Source organism: Pholis gunnellus (genome assembly GCF_910591455.1).
Source record: "Pholis gunnellus genome assembly, chromosome: 9".
NCBI classification, from domain to species: domain Eukaryota; kingdom Metazoa; phylum Chordata; class Actinopteri; order Perciformes; family Pholidae; genus Pholis; species Pholis gunnellus.
The window spans coordinates 9915967-9939410 of record NC_136535.1 but is presented as its reverse complement, the minus strand read 5'-3'; the positions used below and the strand labels follow the sequence as shown (position 1 = coordinate 9939410).

General features: G+C 46.3%; 1 protein-coding gene across 1 annotated transcript in view; it reads right to left on the bottom strand.

Annotated features, from left to right (window-relative positions):
* robo2 (roundabout, axon guidance receptor, homolog 2) overlaps positions 1-20250 on the bottom strand; it is a gene marked incomplete at its 5' end in the record, with an annotated part of 149480 nt that extends 129230 nt beyond the window's left edge. Inside the window, 2 exons of the mRNA XM_079166603.1 lie at positions 7794-8120; positions 20196-20250. Coding sequence (XP_079022729.1) covers positions 7794-8120; positions 20196-20250 — 382 coding nt within the window. The remainder of the gene's footprint in view (positions 1-7793; positions 8121-20195) is intronic.
* Positions 20251-23444: the final 3194 nt, after the last annotated feature.

Below are 23444 nucleotides of genomic sequence, written 5' to 3'. Positions count from 1 at the left end.
TGAGAGAGGAAGGGAGTGGGGAAGGGGGGGGGGAAGAGAGTGATGGAGGTAGGGCGAGAGGGACGGCAGAGACTGGATGATCAGGTTTCACCTCTGGTCTGCAGCTGTTGAGGGCTCTGGTGGCTGATAGGTGTCCCTTACAGCAAATGTAATCCAAGCCAAACACAATATCTGTCTACGCCATCGAGAGATCACCAGTCATAACACATTCGGACCCACGATAACTCTGCCGTGGCCCAGGGCCAGGCGAAGCCTGGTAAACGTTTAAGGGGGCTGCAGAAAAAAAGAATGAAATAGAATTATTCATTATTAAATCAACACAAACCAAGTCAGCTTGTGAGAAGGGAGGATGATGATGGTTTGTTCCCCTTAAAACCACAAGGCCGGCAAAGTTGTACACTCTGAAGTCTCAACTTCCCTGGGCCAGTTTGGAGTTTGTTGCATGTAATCCCCTCCTCCCTTCCCCCAGTCTCCTACTTCCTCTCCATCCACACAGTTCAGTTGAGAATCAAATGAAAATGAAATGCTGTGTCTCCTATGTTCCCAAAGGGCTACTCTGAGGAGGGACTGTTCTTAATGTTTGCACAACTAGAACAACCACCACAAAAGACATTTACCTGAAGCATGTTTTGTGCGTGTAAGTGTGCACGTGTGCTAGTGTGTACATCAGCTTCGAACGGGACACATCCATCAGAGTGCCAGTGTGCAGCGTGACAGTTGTAACCCAAAATAAACAGGCTGCACCGTGGTTCTGACCCTTCCACTATAGATCAATCCCCAGCAGAGTTGTGCACCCAGTATTTTGCGCAAACGCATGTATGCGTGTGAATGAATGTGCGTTTAAGGGTGTGTGTGTGAAAGTAACCAAGGAAATAATGGGCATTTGAAGAAGGAACATCAGTGCAGAAATAACACAACACGCCACACGCCAGAGGGTGAATCAATTCCAGCGACATTCGATTCAAACCCGCTTCAGCTCACGCCTGAACTTCAGCCCTCCACCCTGTCACCTCCTCCCCTCCTCCATATGATGGATTACCATCTCTGGCAGTCTCAGAGGGTCTGAGAGAGAGAGAGAGAGAGAGAGAGACAGAGACAGAGACAGAGAGAGAGAGAGAGAGAGAGAGAGAGAGAGAGAGAGAGAGAGAGAGAGAGAGAGAGAGACAGAGAGAGAGACAGAGAGAGAGAGCGAGACAGACAGACATACAGAGAGAGAGAGAGACAGACAGACAGACAGAGAGAGAGGGGGGGGGAGGGGGGAGCTCAGTCACTACAGGGACACATTGCATCAGAGGGGAGCGCTGGGTTAAGGAATTATGGTTGGACAGAGATCTGGGGTGGATAGAAGAGGGCAGAGGGTTCTCCAGGGGTCAGAGGGTCCAATCCCGGCTGGACTCAATGGCACCCTCACAACGCAGAGTCTACAGGGAATTCATTCAGGGTCACATTTTCAATTAATATTATTATCACTCACTTGTCAGCAAATAGAGTGGTATCAGACATAGTCATCTAAATGCTGGTAAAAAGCACACCTGTGCAGGTATTTAACTCAGAGTCTGAACCCCCGTGCGTTAGGTTATCTACACGCTGGCTCAGGAACGGATTAATATAGTGATAATTTGATAATTTGATGATAAATGTGCTCACTGAAAAAGTGAATGCTGCACAGGGCTTGAATAAATTACAACCATAAGTCAATATCAAAAGAGAAATCCACCCATGAAAGCATCGGCCTCTCACCCTGTGTGTGTGTGTGTTTTAAAGCTGATCAATAATCAGCCTGCAGACAGATTTCAATAATTTACAGCTCAGTCTGCATCCAAAACTGAGAATAAAAGACGTGGGGAAGGCACGGCAGGGTAAGTTCATTTTACCGAACGTGCTCGTCTGAAGGTTCTCACTTTGTACAACAACGCTGCCAAGCTGCTACAATTTAGCGACTCCATGTTAGCGCGCAGATTTATTTCTCAGTCGCTGCAGAGCGAGCAGGCGCGGCGGCGTAAAGCACGGACGAGGAGACGCGTGGGGGTGGAGGGGGCAAGGAGAACGAGGGGAGAGGAGGCAAAACGCGAGGCAGGAGAGACAAAGCAATAGCCCTGCATTGTCAGAGTGGAGAGGCCATCAATAACAGTGTCACTATAAAGAGAGAAAGAGGGAGAGTGTGAAGGAGCGAGACTAGGGTTTATAAAGGAAACACAACAAAACCCGGTGCGACGGGTGCTTCATCTTGCCGGGCACTAATGGGCGTGAGAAGCGCCTGGCTCAGCATTCTCTGCTTGACGGCTCACTCCTCTGCTGACGGGCCGTGGCATCCATGACGGAGCGCCACACAATTGTTTAATCCAGTTTATAGACTCCAAAGGTGACACAATGGTGGAAGTAGAGAGGTGAGGGGGGGAAAAGGAGAGAAAGAGACGGATGAAAGGGGCCGAGAAAGATGGTCAAAGGTCATCCCAAACTTGGATCTCATGAAGTGCTTCATCTCTCTGCCACCTTCTCACCACACTTTTCCATCTCTGTCACCGGCTCTCGCCGCACTACTCCATTATTGCTGTCATCATTGCTTTATTTTCCCATCTTCAGCACTACACTCGTCTCCTCCGAAGGTAAGAAGGTAACACAGACAGGCTACTTCCCTCGGTGGAGTTGGGGAGGTCAGAGCTGGGACACGGGGCCCGCTGTGGATAGTAAAAGTGCAGTCTCAGGACTTATCATGTGTGTGTGTGTGTGTGTGTGTGTGAGAAAGTGAAAGGTCAAAGTCCTGGTAGTGACTGCAGTGTATTGTTATGATTTATCTCCCTGTGAGAGTGTTTCCAAATATCAGTTCCATTTCTGCAGGCCTGTCTGTTTCTATGCACTGCACAGGAGTCGCATTGAGGCGGGAAACTCCTCATTGTCTGTGGCCATCTGTAGCTCACAAATGAGAGAGCAATCTGCATGCTGCTGTATATGGCTGGCCAGAACAGTGTGCCCGTGTGTGTGTGTGTGTGTGTGTGTGTGTGTGTGTGTGTGCGCCTGCCTGTGTGTGGACACTGTGTGAGTAAATCCCAATAGATAACAACACCTTTTTACCGAGGTCAGCAGACACAGAGCTGACACATTTAATCAGGGATTTCTCCTCTCTCACAGTTTATCAGTGGGAAGATATTTCTCACACCCTTGCCTGCTCTCACCATCTCTTTTATCGCAGTACCGCATTCCCACCTTTTCTGCATACTTTTTTTTAGCTTTTTCTCTTTTTTTTTTTTGCTTTCTGCACTACACTTGGCCACCTCATCACTGAAACATCTATAGTCCTGTATTGTGTGTTTTGTTTAAGTACCCAGTATCCCTCCACTTTATGGGCGCAATGATCGCCTGCCCCTCACCTCTGTGTTCTACCCATCGCCCCACATAAACAAAGTGTACATATTTAAATGCAGATTACAGACGGTGTCTCATTTCCTAACTGGAGCATGTATCATCAACGTGCTGTAATGGTCGCATTGTTGCCGCTTCCTTCATTACCCTTCATTATTTCTCAAGGACTTCGGCACAGATTAAACTTCAGCCCACCGGGGGTTTACACGAGCGCGAGGGCAGGTGTTTGTGTACACCTCTGTGTGAGAGTGTGCGAGTGTCTGTTGTCTGTGCACACTTGTCACTCCATTTTCTCATTCCTGAAATGGAATAATGAGTCCAGATGAGCTTCTGAAAGGCTCGGCAGCGAGGCTCAGGCTGACTCCCCCACCTGGCCTGCTCCTCCTGGCCTGTCCCTTTATTAGCTTCCCCTCATGCTGGACACAACAGGAACAGCTTGGAACCCTCCTCCTCTCTTCACCACTCACACCTCTCCCAACTCTATTTTCCTGCTAATTACCTTGTTGTACGAGCACCAAATGCTACCTAACGATTGACTTAATTGCAGAAGTGGTACATTAGATGATATCAAAGGACCTTTTTAAAAGTCATCCAATCCCATTCCAAGCGGCATTTAGAACCAACCCAAGACATCTGTTTCGTTCCTGTGTCATTTGCATTTTTAAAGGTTACAAACTGAGCGAAGCCGCAAAGGATACAGAGCTACGCCTCAAGATAAGTGTGTTGGTTTCCTTTGCAACGCCTCCCTCCCCAGACGATTACATACATCTGATACACACATACCTACTGTACACGGCAGAGGGCCAGAGTCACATTTGACACAAAATTAAAAGTGCAACTGTTCCCCCCCGTGCTTGTACTTGGAGCACTACGTAGGCGTGCTACCCATCCACCTGAAAAGATGGGGCTAATTAACATTTTCCTGTGGATCCTATCGCCCCAGGTGTGCCTTGTCACACTTACATATACACAGATATCCGCAGTGCTAGCAATTTATTCAGCAGCGGTTGCTGCAGCTAGCATTTCTGACACAAGACTTCACAATGATTTATGAACCCGCTCATTGACCTAGTTTATTCTGAGAAGAGAAAAGGGGGCACATCCCCTAGAATATGCGGCACATCCATCCAATGGAGCTGGCCTGCAGTCAGTTTTGAAGCGCTTGGGAGGTCGAGTAAGATTTCAAAGCAGACTGCTCCGATACCCTCGAGGCAACGTGTTTACAAGTTCTCTATCTCCTGAAGTACGGGACGGTGAACGACGCCTATGATGAAGTATGTTCCCAAATGCAGCAGCGGGATGCCCCAGCACTATCCTCACACTTTGCACATGTACCATGGACTTAAACATAAAGGCAGTTCATGCTCTTGTCTACTCATTTGTGAACAATGTGTGCTCAACATCCAACACTTAAAGGAGACATGTTAGAAATTTAGCCCAGTAACAGCACAAGTCCCCTCCAATCTGGCCTGCATTAATAATGCAGAGGCGCCTCTCAGAGGCCTCTTCCCCCTCTTCCTCTGCACTCCACCTTTCCTGCGCTGACAGAGAGAGTGGTGAGTGCTGCCCAGCTTGATGTCCAGCATGCAGCAGTGCCGCTTTGCTCGGCGGACACCGAGTTCAATCTGTTTCAGAGCCGCAATTAAATTATCTCACCAGGGTCCTGCTCAACCACTCGTGAACGGAAGGGGGGCAAAGGTGTGTTCAATACGAAGGAGGGAGGGAGGGAGGGAGGGAGGGCGGGAGGGCGGTATGGGACGAGCGGGGGGCAAGATATATCATACACACAAGCCCAGTTCAACATGGATATAGATTTAAATGCTGCTTTTTCTTGTGCGATTAGCTGTGGCTTTACAATCACTAGACGGATGTCAGGACCTGATAAAGCTAATCACTGCAGTAAGCCAATGCTGGGGGATTTAGCACCCCACCCCCCTTCTGATGCTCCCCAAGCCCCTCCTGAAGACCTGGCTGAAAGAGAAATCCGAGAAAGCCCTGGACCCAGAACAAACCGGGCACGGAGAGCTTCATAACATGCCCCTCCCTCCTTTATGCGATCTATGATAGCCTTATTTCTGGAAAAAACAGAAATACACAAAGAAAATTCACTGCAAATGGTCATATCTTTATAAATCTATATATGGTTGATCATCAAGTCATTGCTGTGGTCAGTGAACACTTACTGTTGTATATATACTACAAGTGCAACATGTTTCTTTGAACTCCATGTGAAAGACTACTACTGTATATTGAAGAGAGAGGGAGGGAGAAGGAGCGAGAGAGAAGGCGCACTCACACAATGAATATAACACTGAGGAGAAACAACAATGGCGCTGCGCTGATTCTGTCCATCATGGCGCCTCAGGCCTCACACTTGATTGGTTCAGACACGAATCCTGCAAATCAGCTTTAGGACATTCCAACTCAATATCCCTTAAATTACTTGTCATTAAAGTTGCAACAAGTCATTAATATCTTAATATAATACCCAACCTGTAACATATATTTCAAACTAATTTCTTTCTCCTCCTACTCGAAAGTGCCTCTGAGGGATTTGATCTGCTCATAATCAAATAATTTCATATTAACACTATTCTACTTTTATACAGCTTCGATGCATTGTCCCATCGTTGAACTGCACTTGACCCGCCAGCAAAACCCTTTCCTACACCCGCACTCCATCTCAGTCAGGCTGCTGTCGTTCTCAGAGTGCGAGTGTTTCAGGTCGGGTCGGGTCGGGTCGGGTCGGGTCAATAGAGGTGAAATTGTGTGAGGTAATGTGGAGTCAATACTGGTGTGTCTTTAAATGGAATTTGGGTATGGCACTGTACAGCTACAGTAGGTTCAAGGTACAGCTCTGTCTCCTTGTTTACCGAGTGTGGCCTCAGGCTTTGTCCGAACCTCTCTCTCTCTCTCTCAAACCTAGTTTCACTCATAATACCAATCATACGTGTTGCTCTTATTTCTTCACCTTGTTATCTCCTCCATATCCCTCCTGACCCCTCACCCCTCACCTATAAGCCATTCAAGTAGTCAGTGCCTCCATTCAACCCCCTCTGCTGCTCAACCCACATTACAACAGAGAGGGAGAGATAGAGAGAGTACCGAGGAGAAAGGCTAGAAAACAGTATGAGAGGGGGGAAATAAAATAATCTGGAGACATCATCAATTTTTCATGAATTTTCATTTAGACTGGGAGAGCCCTCTTACAGCGATCGATAGATCAAGCTGCTGTCATGCAGTTAGCACCTGGGGGCTGCTGGGAGGCCCTCAGGAAGGCAGGGGACTGGATCAGAGGCGGAGACCAGCCCCCAGCCCCCCCCCTTCTAACACACAAAGTCCATTTCGCAAGGATCACAAACCACCTACCCGTCCTAATACCACTGATCACTGTAATCACCTTTGAAATATGGTTACAGGACCTTTCTATGACATGGAAGATAGAACGTCTGCTGTTTCTTCCATTCAAAACATCTTCAAACGTTTAATTAGCATTAAAGGTATGTTCACTATGGCAGATGAGAGCTTAACATGTAACACATATAGCAGGATTATGTCTGAACATGACACTTCTTTGAAACACAAGACTGTGTTACACAAAGAACCACCACTTGAAACCACATAAGGACATGGGGACTTTCCTCCCCACCTTATGGGCAGTGGAGGGGCCTGGAAGCTGCTCTATAGGAAGCCCAGTCTGAGCCTGCTGGGGTGGGGGTGCTCATCTTCAAAGGTAATTTGATCCACAGCTCAAGTTCTGCCTGTCAGTGCTCACCAACACAGTCCAGGCAGCATGTGTCAAATGTCCTTCAGGACTTTGATCTGTGGCTGTCCTTCTACCCCCCCACACACCTGTGAGACTCACCCCACATCTCCAAAAACCATCGTATGGTCTGACTGGCTTTATGTCCAACTCAAGGGTCTGCAGACAACAATAAAACTCCCTTGAGTTAGAAATATATCAAATGTATCTCAAGATATTGTCAGAAGAACTCATTCTGTACAAGTCGTTAATCCACCACACAAAGCCACACACACTGTGACGGCTAGGGAGCTTGAGTGTTCCATCAAGACGTGCAGGAAATGATCACAGTCTTTGCAAAAAGAGCACATGGACAACCAGTTGAAGTCAATTCTTAAAATAGTGTAATTCCAGTTGCCTCAAATAAAGCACTTATGTGTTTACTGTTATTCCCTACAATAAAGACGATGTGCTTTTCCATTGTGTATAAATAAAAGATAATGCTGACAGGAAATGTTGAAATAATGTCTCTCAATTCTGCCGTGTTGAATGTGAATCCAGTCTTTCCATCATCTGGAAGCAGCAAGATCAAGACTTTTCTTCACCTATTCAATGAATAAACTAAATTAAATGAGCAGTGCAGCAAAAGAGGAGAAACTAAGAATAAAGAGGGGACAGAGTCCTGACTCACATGCTACTTCCAAAGATGCGTTGCGGCTGACAGCCTCTCCCAGGTAGTTCCGGGCCACGCAGACGTAGGCCCCCTCATCCGGTTTGCTCCGCCGTCCGTGAACGATGCGAAGGAAGAAAAGCGAGCCGCTGGGCAGCAGCATGCGGTGGGAACGTGGGTCATCTTTGTCCGTTTCCACCCGCTCTCCATCCTTGTACCACTCCACTGTCGGGGTCGGCCGCCCCTCCGCTTTACAGTTGAGAGTGGCGGGCTCCCCCTTGGAGACAATCAGGTCAGAGGGGTGCTCCACAATCCGGGGTGCGGAGTCCTCCTGGCGCAGACGGGATCCTGGAGGAGAAAGAGGAGATGCAATTAATCACTGTTTCAGTTGGACATTCTAATATAAGAAGGCCTTCTCAAGTCAAAAAGCCTCTCTTGTTAACATAATAGCGAGCAGGTACACTAATAGGAGAATAGGGAAAAGGAAGGGATTGAATTCATTAATACAACTAAAAGTAGCTGACATCATCTAGCGGGGATCAAGATACCAGAGAAGGAGACGCAGGATGTGGCCCCTGTGCGGTGTTCATTTTTATCTAATGATCTGCATGGATTACAGAACGCTGCTGTCCAAAATCTCTCATTTTTAAGAAATTTATTACAATTTCACTGAAAATGAGACAATACAGAAGAAGAAACAAAAGCTGGGAGAACTTTTATCAAAGTCTTCATCAGAAGCATATTATGAATTCAGAATCAGTTGCCAAAATCAACATTGCTTGGGAGAAGGACATCTGAGCTATTTTTTTCTTAGCTTGCTGCCACCGCAACCCAGACCTGGCCAAGCCGCGGAAAATAGATGGATGACTCCAACTAATAGTTAGGAAAGCTTGTCTTTGGTTAGAAGCATGTTCAAAATATTGGGCCCTTTAATCTCCATTTCAAGCCGATCAAAAAGCAACAATCTGCTCTTCTCAACCCCATATTGCAAGGGCTTGCCTTGTGGGTAATTGGACCCATGGGTGAGCAGTGAATGGATGCATATAGTCACCGTACATCTGAGCTATACACACACACACACATTATATATTTGGCTTTCAGTAGGGCGCAAATAAGTACAACTGTTGAGTCCACTGTTGTAGAAGTGTACATGTGATGTGAATATGAATGCCGGGGTCCAGACTGATGTCAAACGCTAATCCCCCGCGGCTGAAAAACTTGGCCCACTCCTTTTTAGTCGGGCTTGCAGTGGGCGAGCTCTGAGAGTCTGGCAGCTAAGATAATGGTCCCCAAGTCACAGAGTGCTCTGTGTGTCTGTGACCAGGTCTTAACCACAGAGATAAGGCGCTGTAGGCCACACACATTAACATCACAGAGGCCCTGGGAACCATGCAACAATCAAAGAGTTTGATCCGGCATCAAACATTCAAAGATACGGTAAAGGGAATGGGAAATGAGGCAAACTTTTCCAACAGCCCGTCCTTTATCCTCTCCTATTGAACCACATTCAATACCCCATCAATAACTCGGATTCAGTTGGCAGCCACATGCTAGCCAGTCAGTGTTGTATTAAGTAGAGTGCTGGGCCCTTTGTCTCAAAATTAGTTGTTGCAGGTGTGCATGTGATTGAGCTGAGTTGATGACTGTGCCCTTCCCCGGGGCAGTGCAGCGGGGTAATAGAACGATGCCTGCTGCACAGAAGAGCAGTGTACCACATAAACCTTTGTGCTTATGTAAGGGCTAATTTCAACATTGGGATGAAGACAAAACAGTGGAGGCTCCAGCTCTTTGTTTGCCTGGGTTTGCACATGTTCCACTACGCCTTATACTTGAATCTCCCTTGGGAGACATGCTGCAACCCGGCCTTTTCTGCCCGAGAGTCTGCGGGTAAAAGGACAGGCCCAGTTAGAAATCCACTGATCAGCACAAAATCCACTTCAAAGACTCCGAGTGTACTACGTCAATGTGCACTCGTCCACCATTTGTCTTAACAGGGATCAGGCTTCACACAGTGCCATATTGACCCCTGAACAGGAGGTAGTCTGTGCTCTCTTCTTCCTAATTTGGGCTAATTCCCTCCATTTCCCTGTCATTGATTAGTGATCAGGCCCAGTGTCTTCCTCTAAGTGGGGCCAGAGACGGGGGGTTTGTGGTGGTGGTGGATTTCCTGATCCCCAAGTGCATGATCTAATCTCATTGGCATTATGTGAAACACTGAAGATGTACTACTGGTGGTGGAAGTAAAACCTACAGTATGCTTCAGGCAGGTTTTAACACAATCTATTTCACCAGCGGTAGGTAACAGCAACCTAGCAAGCAGTCAGTTACCCTTTCAGCAGCACAGAGGCAAGTTTGTATTCTGGCAGTAAGTGACCCAATAAGCGAAGCAGTAATTAACACTGTGACATTGATAAATGGAGGGCAAGATAAAGGACGGACATGGAGACCCCCCATCTCCCTCAGATGGAGTGTCAAACGCACATTTATTCTTATCTCATTGGAGCATCTGTTTCCCGCATTAATCCACGGGCCCCGCGGTGGCTTTCCACTAAGGCCAATGCGCATGCACAGCACTAAACTGCGGCGACTCCATTCGATTTATATCAGTCTAATTTCTTTAAATCCAATTTGTATTCCAATCTACTGCCTTCTAATCACTTAAACCTTGGGTCTCCATCTGCTCTCCTCTTTCCGGTGGAAATGAAAACAGCAGATGCCTCTACAATTGTCCTTTCACTGCCAGAATAAGCTGAGCCGGGTGCACCGAGGGCCAGACGTGACTGGTCAGTGTCCTTCCCGAAGTGGAGGTAGTAAGGTGTAGAGGTTGAAAAGGTTAAAAGCGCATCCATATGCCATGGAATATGTTTTAAAAGAGGCACATCAATCTTAATACTGGATAACCTCAACATGTAAACCTCGCCTGGTGTTGAGCAAGCGTCACTTTTAAACGCACAAACTAAAATGTTTGTGCCTTCACGGGTATATGTGTTGTTTTATCAGGACCTCATGTGGCTCCCATGTCCTAGAGATGCTGTCCAAGAAGAGCAAAGAAAGAAAAGAAACATGTATATCCCCACCGCTCCATACGTAGCTCCTAACAGAAGTGAAAGTCAATTTTCAGCTTCCTATTGGGCCCCCTTTATCCCTCTCTTTACGGTAAATGGGCTTTCTGTTGCCCTTTTAATGCGATCATTGGTACTGTGCAATCAAGTGCTCTCTGAGCTGAGGCGAGTGCACTTCACTGGGTCTCAGGGCGCACGCTCCAATCAAAATGCTGTGTTTCCCCCTGTCTGCAATAACACCACCATTACTTTTCACCACTGCTGTGCAGTCATCCTCTCCTGGAGGAAAGCAGCAACCAGAGAACAAACAAACAAGCGCACAGACAGAGAATGAAATCAGAGAGGGATTACTGAAGCAAAAGCTGATTCCTTTCTGCCTTTTCCTTCATTCCAAATGATGTCAGCTTCACTGCGATCCAAGAAGTTTTACAGCATTATTTCTCACTCGGTTGTGTTTTTTTTTTTGTGTTCACACAACACATTTATCATGGAGACGTTACTAAAGACAGAGAAAGGTTTCACCCAGTTAAACCAAAAAATAGGTCGTTGGTCAAATTCTGGAATAAAAACACAACTTTAACTGTCATAACAGCTTGTTTTCCACTGACCACACACATAGAAGGGCTCTTTTCTATTATCTCTGTCACATATTTATTCATGTGTGCAACAGAAGGTCAGGCCTTTCATGATCTTTTTGTAATTATTTTTATGAGCTCCCAGGAGAAATCCCAGCCCACCAACCAAATCAATACCCACACCAGTCTCCGCCAGAGCATAAAGGGAAGGGCTCCCCAAAGAGATATTAGTTATTCTGCCAACAGACGAGTACGCTGATCACAGGTAACCACCGGCAACCTCAGACCAAGGCAAAAAGTTCCAGTCACTGAGGCCCCATAAAACATCAAACATGAGAACCCAAGGTCCGGGCCAAGATGCACTGTAACACTGTAATGTGGATACTGAAATGTTGAAACCCAGCAAACTGAGTGAATATAAAATTGTACATAAAAAAAAAAAAAAAAACGTAAACCTCAAAGACATTTTCAAAAGGAATGAATTATGCATGAGATCCATGTTGTCCAATCTCCTCCTGCCTCTCTCAGCTTCTCCTCAACCTCCCACTCTATCTCCGTATATATCTATGCCTCTCCCTTCCAATACCTCCGCCTGCTCCTTGTCCCCGTCCTGCCCTCACTGTGAGGGTGACGGAGTCATATCCATCATGTCATCAGAAGGGAAATGGGAGCGAGCGGCAGGGGGGGAAACTGGGGGAGGCAATAGAATGATGTTACTGTCCGTCCTCGCCTCAGCACTGGCCTGCCGTGACACTTGCGAGCGGCCCGTTCTGCACCCCAGATTTATCTTCTTTACGGCGCGCTGTCAGTGGCGTCACAGCACACGAGCTCCAGTGTGGCAAAAATACCAGAGATACGGCTCATCCGGGGTGAGATGTCACTAAAGAACAGCCTGCTGTATCTACTGGAGCCCATCCAATCCCACCGCATGCAGGCAGCCACTAGATACAGCACGGGATATACAGCACAATCCTCACAGCAAGGACACAGACGGGGAAATAAAAGGTGTTCACAGGTGCTGAAGGAGTAGATTCGTCTTCTATTGCAAGAGAGTGAGGGATTGCGAGCCAGTTAGCCAGCAAGCTCACATGATGGGCTCTGTTCCACCTCAGTGCTCTGCATATTGCACCCCCCCCCCCCCCCATCTCCTCCTTTTTCCTGCTAAGATCTATACTCTGAAAGCACACACAGGGGTAATTCTAGGAGCTGCTCTCAACCTCTCACTGCATCCATGCTCGCCTCCAACAAATAACAGATAGGATTCCACTCTGAGTGTATTTCGGGCAGTGATGTGGTGGGGTCGTATTGACTCTGCATCTGTGTGTTTGCCCTCTCTACCCCATGCAGATGGAATATATAAATAGATTACTGTGGGAAACAGCATATCTGATCTTTGCTGCAAACGGCTGATTCACGTATCTTGCGTTTCAGGCAGTTTCCACCTTGTTTTTTCCCAAACTACTCTCATTCTGACTCTTCATTCTACTATCAGTTGCAATGAACTGAAAGGGTGATGTTATCCTTTTTTTCAGCAAATGGCCTTTCTCTGAAGCGCTGAAATTGCCGACAGGAGACGAAAAGGGGGAAAAGGAGGACGACACAATAACAGTTTAGACCTCTTTATGTGTTGATAAGGGCGCAGCTTGCTTCCTTTACAGAGGTCGGTGCATAGTGTAAGGAGTACAGCACCAGCTCTGTGGGACTGTCAGGTCACTGGTACGGACTCTAAACTGCGTGATGCAGATTGAATGATTTCCGATGCCACGGCCACTCGAGCATGTAGCTCTCTGCACCAGCCCACCTTCTTCAGCCCCGTCTCTGCGCCGGCACACATCCTTCTTCCTTCTGTGCAGCCATTTTCTTGCCTGCCTCTTCTTTGTCCGTGGCAGTAGCCTTGGTATTGAAGATGTGCGTTTGTGTGCGGAAAAAAAATCAACGATTCACATCCCGGTGAATTCAATAATTAATAGCCTCCCCCTCCTCATAAACTCCTGAAGGAGAGCCCTTAAGTTAAGTTAATGCACACTTTCTCCGGTCAAGGAGTAGAAAACTATAGCAGTAGAGCACAGCTTTCTTTAGTCATTGGGATCTTTGTAAATGTGCTATAAAAGCAGATAAGTAAGTAGCAATGTTCTTAAGATACGCGTGTGTGTGTGCGCGTGCAAGTGTGTGTGTGTGTGTGTGTGTGGGTGTGGGCGCGGTGTGTGCATGCGAATGTAGACACAGCTGGGTGCAAAATGTCACGTCGCCAATTCCCTCCTTTCAAGCGTGGGCTACTCTAAACAGTTCCTACTCAGGGAAGTGCAATGAAATGAATGGCATCAATTGATTCCCCCCCAAGCATTGTAATCTCTTTACCTGCATTGCTGAGCTGCCCCAGCAGATTGAACGGGGCAAAATAAATAAGTGCTTTATTGCTTTAGAAATGAAGTCGAAGGGGAGGGGGGGAGTGTGTGTGGGGAGTGGGGGGGGGGGGAGAGAAGGCCTTCAGGTGTCCGTGATACACCGTGTTGAGAGATGAGTGGATAATTGGAGGTGTGCCACGGGTGCTGACTTGTAGTGAACACACTGCAGTGTCCCTGCATGTCAATGAGGGCAGTCACCACCTCCAGCCACTCCGGTGGTTTTTAGACCAACACGCCAACATGAGGAATAAAAGGCCGCAACCGCACACACACCATCCAAGTGATGGACTCAGAGAGCAGAGCCAGGTAATGAAATGGCCCTTATAGCCCAATGTTTGTGTTTCTTTAAGGTGCGGCATAGCAAGTCGAGATGAGATTTATTAAATTTCTATTCCATGGGACACTTCATCTGGTCTGGCTTAGGGCGACAAGGTCAAGAGCGCTAGCAGTAAGTGGATGAAGGACTCATTCAATTTACTGAGGCTCATAAATCCATGCTAACACCAAAAAAAAACAATGGGCTTTGATGTTTATTAATGGTGCTCACAAACACATTCACCCACTACATTTCATAATTCTACCCCCGGCTGGGTGTTACCGGGACTCTAAATGACAAATGCCTGTGAGCAGCCCTCCAGAAAGAAAATCATCACCATCCTGGAAGTGGAAGTGGAGAGTTCAAACGTTCAAGGATGCGATTAAGGCTTTCTTCCTTCCAGCGGCAGCGGTTGTGACACTTGGCTCGTGCCACGTTCCACACTGAGACTTCAGCCACAAAGCCAGCCTCACCAGGAGCCGTTATATACAGTAAATCAACCCACCCCTGGTCATGGTGGCTCAGTTTACAAAGCAGTGTGGTGCCATGTTCCTGCAGCACGCGACACAACAAGAAAAAAACAATCCCTGCAGCACTGACATGCGATGCGGGCCTTATTACTTACTATCAAATTATTATGTATGTATTCATGTGATCAGGCTGCTCGGTCTGACGATGTTATTTTTGCAACTGAACTGTAAACATAATTTAGCATATTACAGTTTATATTAGCACATAGACACACTGATTGCACGACCATGTTATTAAGAAATACATTAGCAGGAAACACTATGTCTTATTACCAAATAAGGAAGAAGAAACGCCAAGAACAATGACAGCACATATACTTCACAGTATATGCTACGGTAAAATAATACAATAGTAGAGTATTTGCAATTCATAAAATGCCTCAACAATACCAACATGTCAATGCTCACATGATAGGCAGGGGGGCAGCTATACAGTACTGTTGACATCAGTCTGTTCACAAGAGGTCAGGCCCCTCACTAGACCTCCAGGTTACTATAGCTTCCACACTAAAACACTAGTTTGGCACGAGATGGTGTGTAGTTTGGAGTCCGTGCACTTCTACGGGGTTAGATTCCCCGGTTAGTTACGGGGAAGAAAAGGTACCAAGCTGTCACGGCCGGGTGATCCATGGACCAGGCCGGGGATGGAGATGGTGGAATGAGACACTTATTCACTGGCTCCACCACTCCGAGCGCCGTTACAGCTGCGCCGGACAACTGCTGCGTGTGACGGATGTGTGCTCGAGTATCATGCTCTGGCTGTCCATCTTCACACATCTCACACTGAGAGACAGCTCATGCATTTTGATCAGCAGGCCTGACCTCATCTTCAAGACACTCTCAGCTCAGGTACAACTGTCACACGGACGCTTGAGAATGAAGAGCAAGAACGCACGAGAGACAAATATCGAGGAGGCCTGTGATAACTACTATAATTATACCATAAACAGGTATGTCAAATAAACGGGGATGCAAATTAATGCAGTATGCTCCAATTAATTTTTTCATTCAATTTATGTGTATTTATTTACTCAGCACAGAATGCATTGGTGTGCTTCTCTGTGTGTTTGCATTGCGTGTACAGCTCTAAAGTTGGATATTCTGTGTGTCACTCAACCTTGACTTCCCTCCCTTCTGTTTGAAGGTTGCTGCGAGAGAGCCAACCAGAGGGCAGCGCGAGGGCAACAACACAACGTTTCAGTGCAGCAAAACCTGCAGTCTCTTCCGGCGACTTTAAGGCATCACAGGCTTGTGTCGTACTCAATCCCGACTCCCTGTCTGCATTTTGGCATGCTCTTAAGATAATCGAGTTCCGTGGAGATAAGAATGCTCGTCACATCCACGCTGCAACTGAGTAATCTGTCCCACACAGAGGCAGTTTGCATTGTAACCGCTGGCTTGGTATTTGCCATTGATCAATAAGGAGTTTATTCACCATCATCTAATCATCAAGGACTATATAACAGTGATTAGATCCACTCTTTTTTTGTCTGTTGGCCTTACCCAAGCCTTAATCGGCTGTTTGGGAAACAGGAGTCAGGGAGAGAATAGAGCCAGGATTATATCTGTGCCTTGGGGCCCAGAAGGGTAAGCACAGGTGAGTATTCTGTAAGTACAGGTGTGTGAGACAGGTGAAGGGCCCCGACTGCTCGCTTTACCTCAATTCATCATATCACTCCTCCCCCATCCCCACCTACACACACACTCCTACTATACTGCCATCGCAGGTGTACAACAACCCCCTCAGTGTTTGAATTCCACCCTCATGGACAACGCCAACGGCAGATAGTTTGTGTGTGTGTGTGTGTGTGTGTGTGTGTGTGTGTGTGTGTGAAAGAGAGAAATAGTGTACGATATGGGTCTGGGGAAGTTCTGAAATATAAATCATTTGAGGAAAGATACTTATCCTTTACTGCCGCCTACCTGTTAGCATTAAACCTCCACCTCTTCCCGGTGTAATCTCTCACCCTCTCTTTCTTTGTTTCTCCAGGCAAAGGCATCAAGGCATTAGACCTTTTCCTGCTCTGTAAATGTCAGGGGTATGCTTGGCTGAGGCTTAATAAAGCGGAGGTAAAAAAAAAAAAAAAAAAAAGGAGGAAAGTGGAATTACCTCCCCTGCATTCTGCTGGTCTGACTGCAAAATCAGCCATGTGCGCATTGTCTGCCACTGACATTTTCTCTCCAGCCTCAGCACAATGGAAATGTAAAGGCATTTACCAGCGTGATCCCGGAATTTAGAACAGCTGTGAATCCTTTTATTTTTGAGCGATCGCAGAGCAAGTACTTTGGACTTGAAGGAAGCATGCAGAGCTCAAAGTCCCTGTTCTTCCATCCCGAACATGTGGACTGATGGCTGCTGAAACGTGATCCACAGAGCAGCCACACATGACTGTTAAAGTATCATAGGAGTTGACAGGCCCTCATCACTGGTCAAGTAACACTTATCGCTCGCACATACACACACACACACACACAAACACACAAGGGCCTATGAGCTGATTTGTATTTGAGGAGCGTTCACCTCATTCTTTGTTCCCTGTTCATTTACTTCCTCTTACCAACCCCAGCTTTGTCTTTATTCTGCACTCATTTCTGATGCTAATCAGAGAATAAACAGCGGTGCAGTTTGATGCAGAGGAAAGCGGCTTCCTTGACAGTGATGAGAGCGTGGGAGACAGTCGAGGAGGGGAGCTTCCTGGAGATCTCAGATGAAGCTTCGTCATTACAGCAGGCCTATTCCAGCAAATGAACCGCAATTACAATAACGCCGCCTAAACGCTGCCAACTCGAGCAGAACAATCACATTTGGGGCGAGACTTCGCAATGGCTCTTACACAATGACCTCAGCCTGCCTCATCATTTACCTCGACTATTTTAATCTGGGCTTATTTTCCATTATAGGGCGGTGCTTTAAACCTCTCTCATTCAATCATGACCATCAACAGAGCTGTTAGTCTCCGGGGCGCTTTGGTAATAAAGCGTCATCCTCGCCATTTCCCTTTAAAAGATCGTGTTGTTAAACAACTCGTGCCTCAATTTTTGTATTTGATTACAATCACACTGTTCTCTCCCTCCCCTTCCCTCCTGACACACACACAACCATCCTCCGGGTGTGACTTTCTCCTGACTCAGCATCACCACAGCCCTGCTGGCGGATAGCGAGCGGCACACTGTCCAGACTCCCCATAGCCTCTTAGACAGATTTGAGCTGGACTGTATTTCAGCACCTCTCAGCGTGTCGCCCATGACGGACGTGATGTCACCGGCTCCTACATCAGACCCAAGCATGCAGGAAGCTCTGAGAATAGCAAAAGGTCAGGAGTGCATGTCCACTATGCAAAGCATGTTCTAATCCAGCTTCAAACGCAGCACAGTGGAGTTTAAGAGATAACCAGGCAGCTGCTGACCGGCGTATTCCTGGAAATATCCTCTACTGCAATCAATCGGATACTTAAAGTGTGCTTTCCCTGTTTTCAGATGCACAATATCTTCCAACCCTGGCAACAACACCCAACACACACTCAGTTTCTCCCTCTATTCTCTCCCCATCTCACCTTTTCTCTCGTCTCCTACACACTAGCAGCATTAATCACCGCACACTAAACAGTGACTGACGCCATTCACAGGGCTTGGCTTTGTTGGCTATGCTGCCCAGTGAATACAACTCCAGACCTTTTTGTCTGCCTAAGTGGACTCTTAGAGGAAGCTCCTCCCTCTCCAAGGACCCTCAGATTACCTCTGAAAGGGGTTGGGTGATGGGTGAGTTCTGCGGGGATGGAGGGAGTGCAAGAGAGAGGGGGGAGGAGGGTGACAGGCAAATGATTGGGAAGATCCACTGCTCCCGGGGAGATGTGCACCCTCTCCCTCTGGACAGCTAGCAATGCCTTCAGCCATTGCTTAGCAACCAGTGGGTTTTGGCTGAGCAGAGTGAAAGACAACCCAAAAAAAAGGTAAAAGAAAGAAAGAAAGATTTAAATCTCAGCAGGAGAAGGAGGTTGGATTTTCTCAACTACAGAAGGCAGGAGAGGCAAAACTTGCAGCTGTGAGGAACAAAAGCGGGAGCTGACAGGTGATAGAAGAGAAAGATGGGGCCTTGCAGGCTTTTGCATTCAGTGACAATAAAAAAAAAAAAACTCTGCTTTACATACTGCTAACGTGTGCAAACAATACTAAGCAAACACGTGAATCATCAGTCACAATGTAGTGCCGGTATAACATCCCAGTATGCGACTATTCAGGAGTATGATTTTCTCATTCTATGATCAACACTGTGAAAAGGTGTGTCCACTTCAAAAGCAGCACTCAAATTCAAATCAGACTTCAGGCTTATGCATTCTAAGAGTAATACATCTTAATCCCTCCCGTCATTCCACCAGCCACAGGTTGGGCCAATCCCAATCTCCATTTCCGTCACCTCAGCCCTCCCATTTTGATGATTGATGTGAGTCATCACATTAACTGCAGTCCAGGCCGTTTTAATTCCTCCATTAAACCAGTTCTCTATAGTAGGCCAGTGAATCCTGAAAAATCCTGACATTTTTGGGGGGGAAAGCTGACTTAGCACTCGCCAGCAAAAAAAAAACTAAGAAGGCGGAAGCTTTTGGCTGTAGAAATTAAACAGTATCAATCTCATTTGTATCATTAGTAAAGTTGAATCAGACGAATGAGAATAATAAACTGGGGCAGTGTCCCAGCTTGGATTAAAGGCGGCTTTGGTGCACAATCGCAGCCCTGCAATCCTAAAGGGAAATGACCACAGCAGCAACGTCCACTACGGTGATCACAGCCTATCGCCCAAACACCTTTAAGTCAGTGAGCGCTTCACCGACAGGTCTGAACTACTTTATGTTCTGTTAGACTACTTTGTTTTTCATCTGTACCCTCTGGATTCACACGCATATTTGGGATTTGTTTGCCAGTATTAATAAAATATCCTCTCCACCTCTGCATTGGAGTGATAACCTGTAGCCACTGTAACAGAACCTGAAAATCATTCATAGGTATATTTGCTTTACACTGACTGAGTCTCACTGAGGGAGAGGAAAAAAAAACATTTTCTAACTGCTCCTTTATGTCACAATACATTCACATCATTCAGTAAGATTGACTTCTTACAATGTACAACGATCTGTTGCACAATAAGAAGAAAAATGCTGCCCTAATTCCAATTAGGGCAGCATTTTTGCTGCAAAAATTATTAAATTTTTTTATGAATGAAAAAGAAGAAAACGTATCATGGAAAATATATGCAGCAATGATCAAATAATATAAATTTAAATCACAAATCCATAAGGTCAGCCTAGTTATCAACAGGATGTCTGAATCTTGACAAAAGAATAATTTAATAATCAATAGCTCTACCAATTAATATTGTTGTCCAACAACATATATTTACACTGTTGCTTAGAAATCAGAAGTGGGTAAAAAATGACGGGTGGAGTATTACGGTGTCCGACACGGTCCGTGCGAAACAGAACCGGATATTAATACATCCATAAGAAGAAGTTTCACACAACAACACGTTAGGAAACTTACCATCAACTTGAAAATACAGTAATCCGCCAACAAGGATGAACGCTAGCGGACCCATACTAGCATATTAAACATCCGCGGCGGGCGCGCAAATCCTCGACTTCACTGCAGACAAATATGTCCAAAGACACGCAAGTCTGCTCCGGGCTTTGTGACAGTTCTGGAGAGGTCCTAGTTACTGACAAGAGCCAGTTTCAATGTCCAAAAATTGAGAGGATCCATATCACAGTGGGACACCCGGAGCTGCTCCGGGTGTTCATATCCACCAAAACCCCTGAAACCAAACTCTCGGTCTTTGAGTGTTATCCCCGCTTGCCCCGTGAGTTCATCCGCAATATCTGCAATGTCTCCAAGATTACCTATACGACACAAGCCGGAGCCCGACAGAGCCGGCGAGAGGGGAGGAATGAGCGGTAAGTCCACACTGGGAAAACCTCCGCAGGTCCTCTGCTCCTCGGGACGCGTCTGTGTCACCTTTCAAATCTTCAGCGATGTCTCCACAAGCTCAGCACATGGCTCGGCTGAGACTCGGACTGGAAACCAGCCTTCAACTCCCGTGCGTTCCCCAAAAGTTGTTTTATTACAACGGGAACCTGCTCCCGAAAACCCCATGTGGTTAGCCTAGGATAAAGCGCTGGAAGAGTACAGTCGTACTACAAGTCACTTCAACATCCTCCTTCCCTCTCTCTGATTCTTTCTTTTTTTTATTTGGTATTTCAACAGCGCGGCCGCTAGGAGCGCAAAGTCTAAGCGCACCCGGCACAGCCCCGCAGACCCAACACGCTGAAGCTCGACACCCTCGCACGGAAAACACGGATCGGTCAGTGAAGACAGCAGCCTAGAGGAAAGAGAGTTGCAGACTGAGGGGGAAGGAAAAGTCGAGGGGAAGGGGGAAGTCGAGGGGGGAGCTCGGATCTCAGTCTGGATCTCTGTAGTTGTGAAGAAGTGAAGAGTTAGGTGTGCTTCAGACATATTGCATAAATGCATTATGTACCACACAAAGTGAGAACTGCACTGATGAATATTCACAATTATGTAAAAATATCCAGAAAATTTAACCACCTCACTTAGTAGTGGGAGAACACAGCCAACAGGTAGCATACGTGATAACACAAGGTGAGGTTTTACAAGGGAAGATAATGCAGACCGACAGTATATGTTAAAAAAGCTATATTACATATCAGAATATGGTGAAATGAATCAATAGTCTCCCTATGTGTAGGCATATTAAATGTGTGAGAAAGGAGATACATGGATGGCCATGCATTGAGATGTTGAAGGGGAATTGTAAATATGATCTCTGTCAGAAATCAATGACTGATTGACCCAGCCCCTGCACCAAGATGAGGAGAGAGGCGGCCTCTCTGCATACATATGTGCCTTATGCAAGGCAAAGTATGCAGACAAAGACAGGATGCAGCGAGCACATGAGCAAATCACTACAGTTCAATGTTTAATTATGGCCAAATTAAGGTAATATGATTTGGCTCAGCAGTCAGGACCCAAGATATGTTTAGGGTTCAAAGATGGGGGGGGGGGGGGGTCTTGTATGTGGTCCACATTACTGCCCAGCAACCCCTCTTCATGTTGTCTCACCGGTTTATTATACAGTGAGCTATGAGCTGTGAGCTCCCCCTACTGGTGTCAGTTATAGCCATCAAACAGCACATGTAGCCCCAAGAGCAAGATTTCCCCGAAGCAGCATGATCGATACGACACGATTGCTCCATCACATGCATTTTGGAATAAGCAGATTCGATAAATGTCCTGCCAGAATAGCTCAAATTAAATTATATATATGTGTTGAAACTATGCAAAAAGGCTAATTTACAGCAGCACTTCAAGGGGTATGTAAAAGACTAGAAATAGTTAGGCCACTCATTTTCTTTCCCCACGGAGCACAGCCAATGCAAATTGCTTTATTATGTTATCCAAAATACAAGCTGTATGCAACATCACATTAACATTTAAATAGATGTAAGATCCATCTTACAAGTAGGCCCCTTTGTTTAGTTTTTTCATGAACAGACACAACACCAGCAGGAGCACCACCTAAAAGGCTCAAATTTCCCGTTTTATGATTTACATCAAAGTCAGCCATAGAACAAAGCCCTCAAAACTCACAGTATGTTCCCTGAAGGTGTCTGAAAACATACTCTCCCAGTGAACAGCACAGAGACTACTAACACCATGACAGGATGGCTTTGGCAAAGGGAACCACTTCTATTGCCTTTAATAATAGCTTTGACTGCTCGTGGTTTTTTTTTTCCCCCTTCCGTTTGTTTGTCAAGCTGCATGTTCGAGCTTGCCCTATAAAGGCCTGACTGGGAACTGCAACATGTCTTAAGTTTGTTGTAAGTTTACTAGCTTGCTCCCATTGGAGGCAGCGCTGTCAGCTGGCCAGACACAGTGATTTGTCTTCATATTTTAATGTTTGTGAGCTGCATGCAAATGTTGTCTTCTCAGTGCTTCCATGGTGTCCTAGATTCTACCAGATGTGTGCAACCACACACACACACACACACACACACACACACACACACACGCAGAGCCAAACAGAAATTTATTGTTTCATCAGTGTTGCTGACGGTTCGAGGCAAATAAAAGAGAGAAAAAGGGGAATTGGAGAGAGGTAATTTACTAAGAAGAAAAGCATGCTTCAAACATAAACAATAGAGTGTGGGCTCCATTGATGGAAAAGTAAGTAGAGTGTAATTCTGCCTCAAGCACCGCCTTTTATTCCCCACTTTCAATCACTGTATCTGTAGCGGAGGCAGGAATAGCTCACGGGTTTCTAAATATCAGCTGAAAGTGGATATATTTTAATTAAACTGGAGGCTGTGTTTACTCAGGGCAAGGCATGTTAGGGAAAAATGAGAAGGTGGGGCTAAGCCATGGACTGATAAGTCATGGACACGATCATGGGAGCTTATGCTTCAGCCCACAGTTGGAAGCACGTCACAGATCTTTTATGAGGGCGACATTCACAATATCACACACAAACAGGGTTTTCTAGCTTGATTAGATTTTTCATTTCAAAAGCTGAGAGCATGCAGATGAGGTGTAAGCACACACAAATACGTGTGACGTCAGCGAGGGGAAAGCAAAGCAAGAGCGTTGGTTTGGAACGGCTGCATTAACAACGAACCCGAAGATATTAAAAACATGGAGAAAAACACAGTCTTGTGTGCAATTATGCCCCTTTTGTCCACCCCTGCAAAGAAAGACTATTTGATTTCCCCGACAGATGCT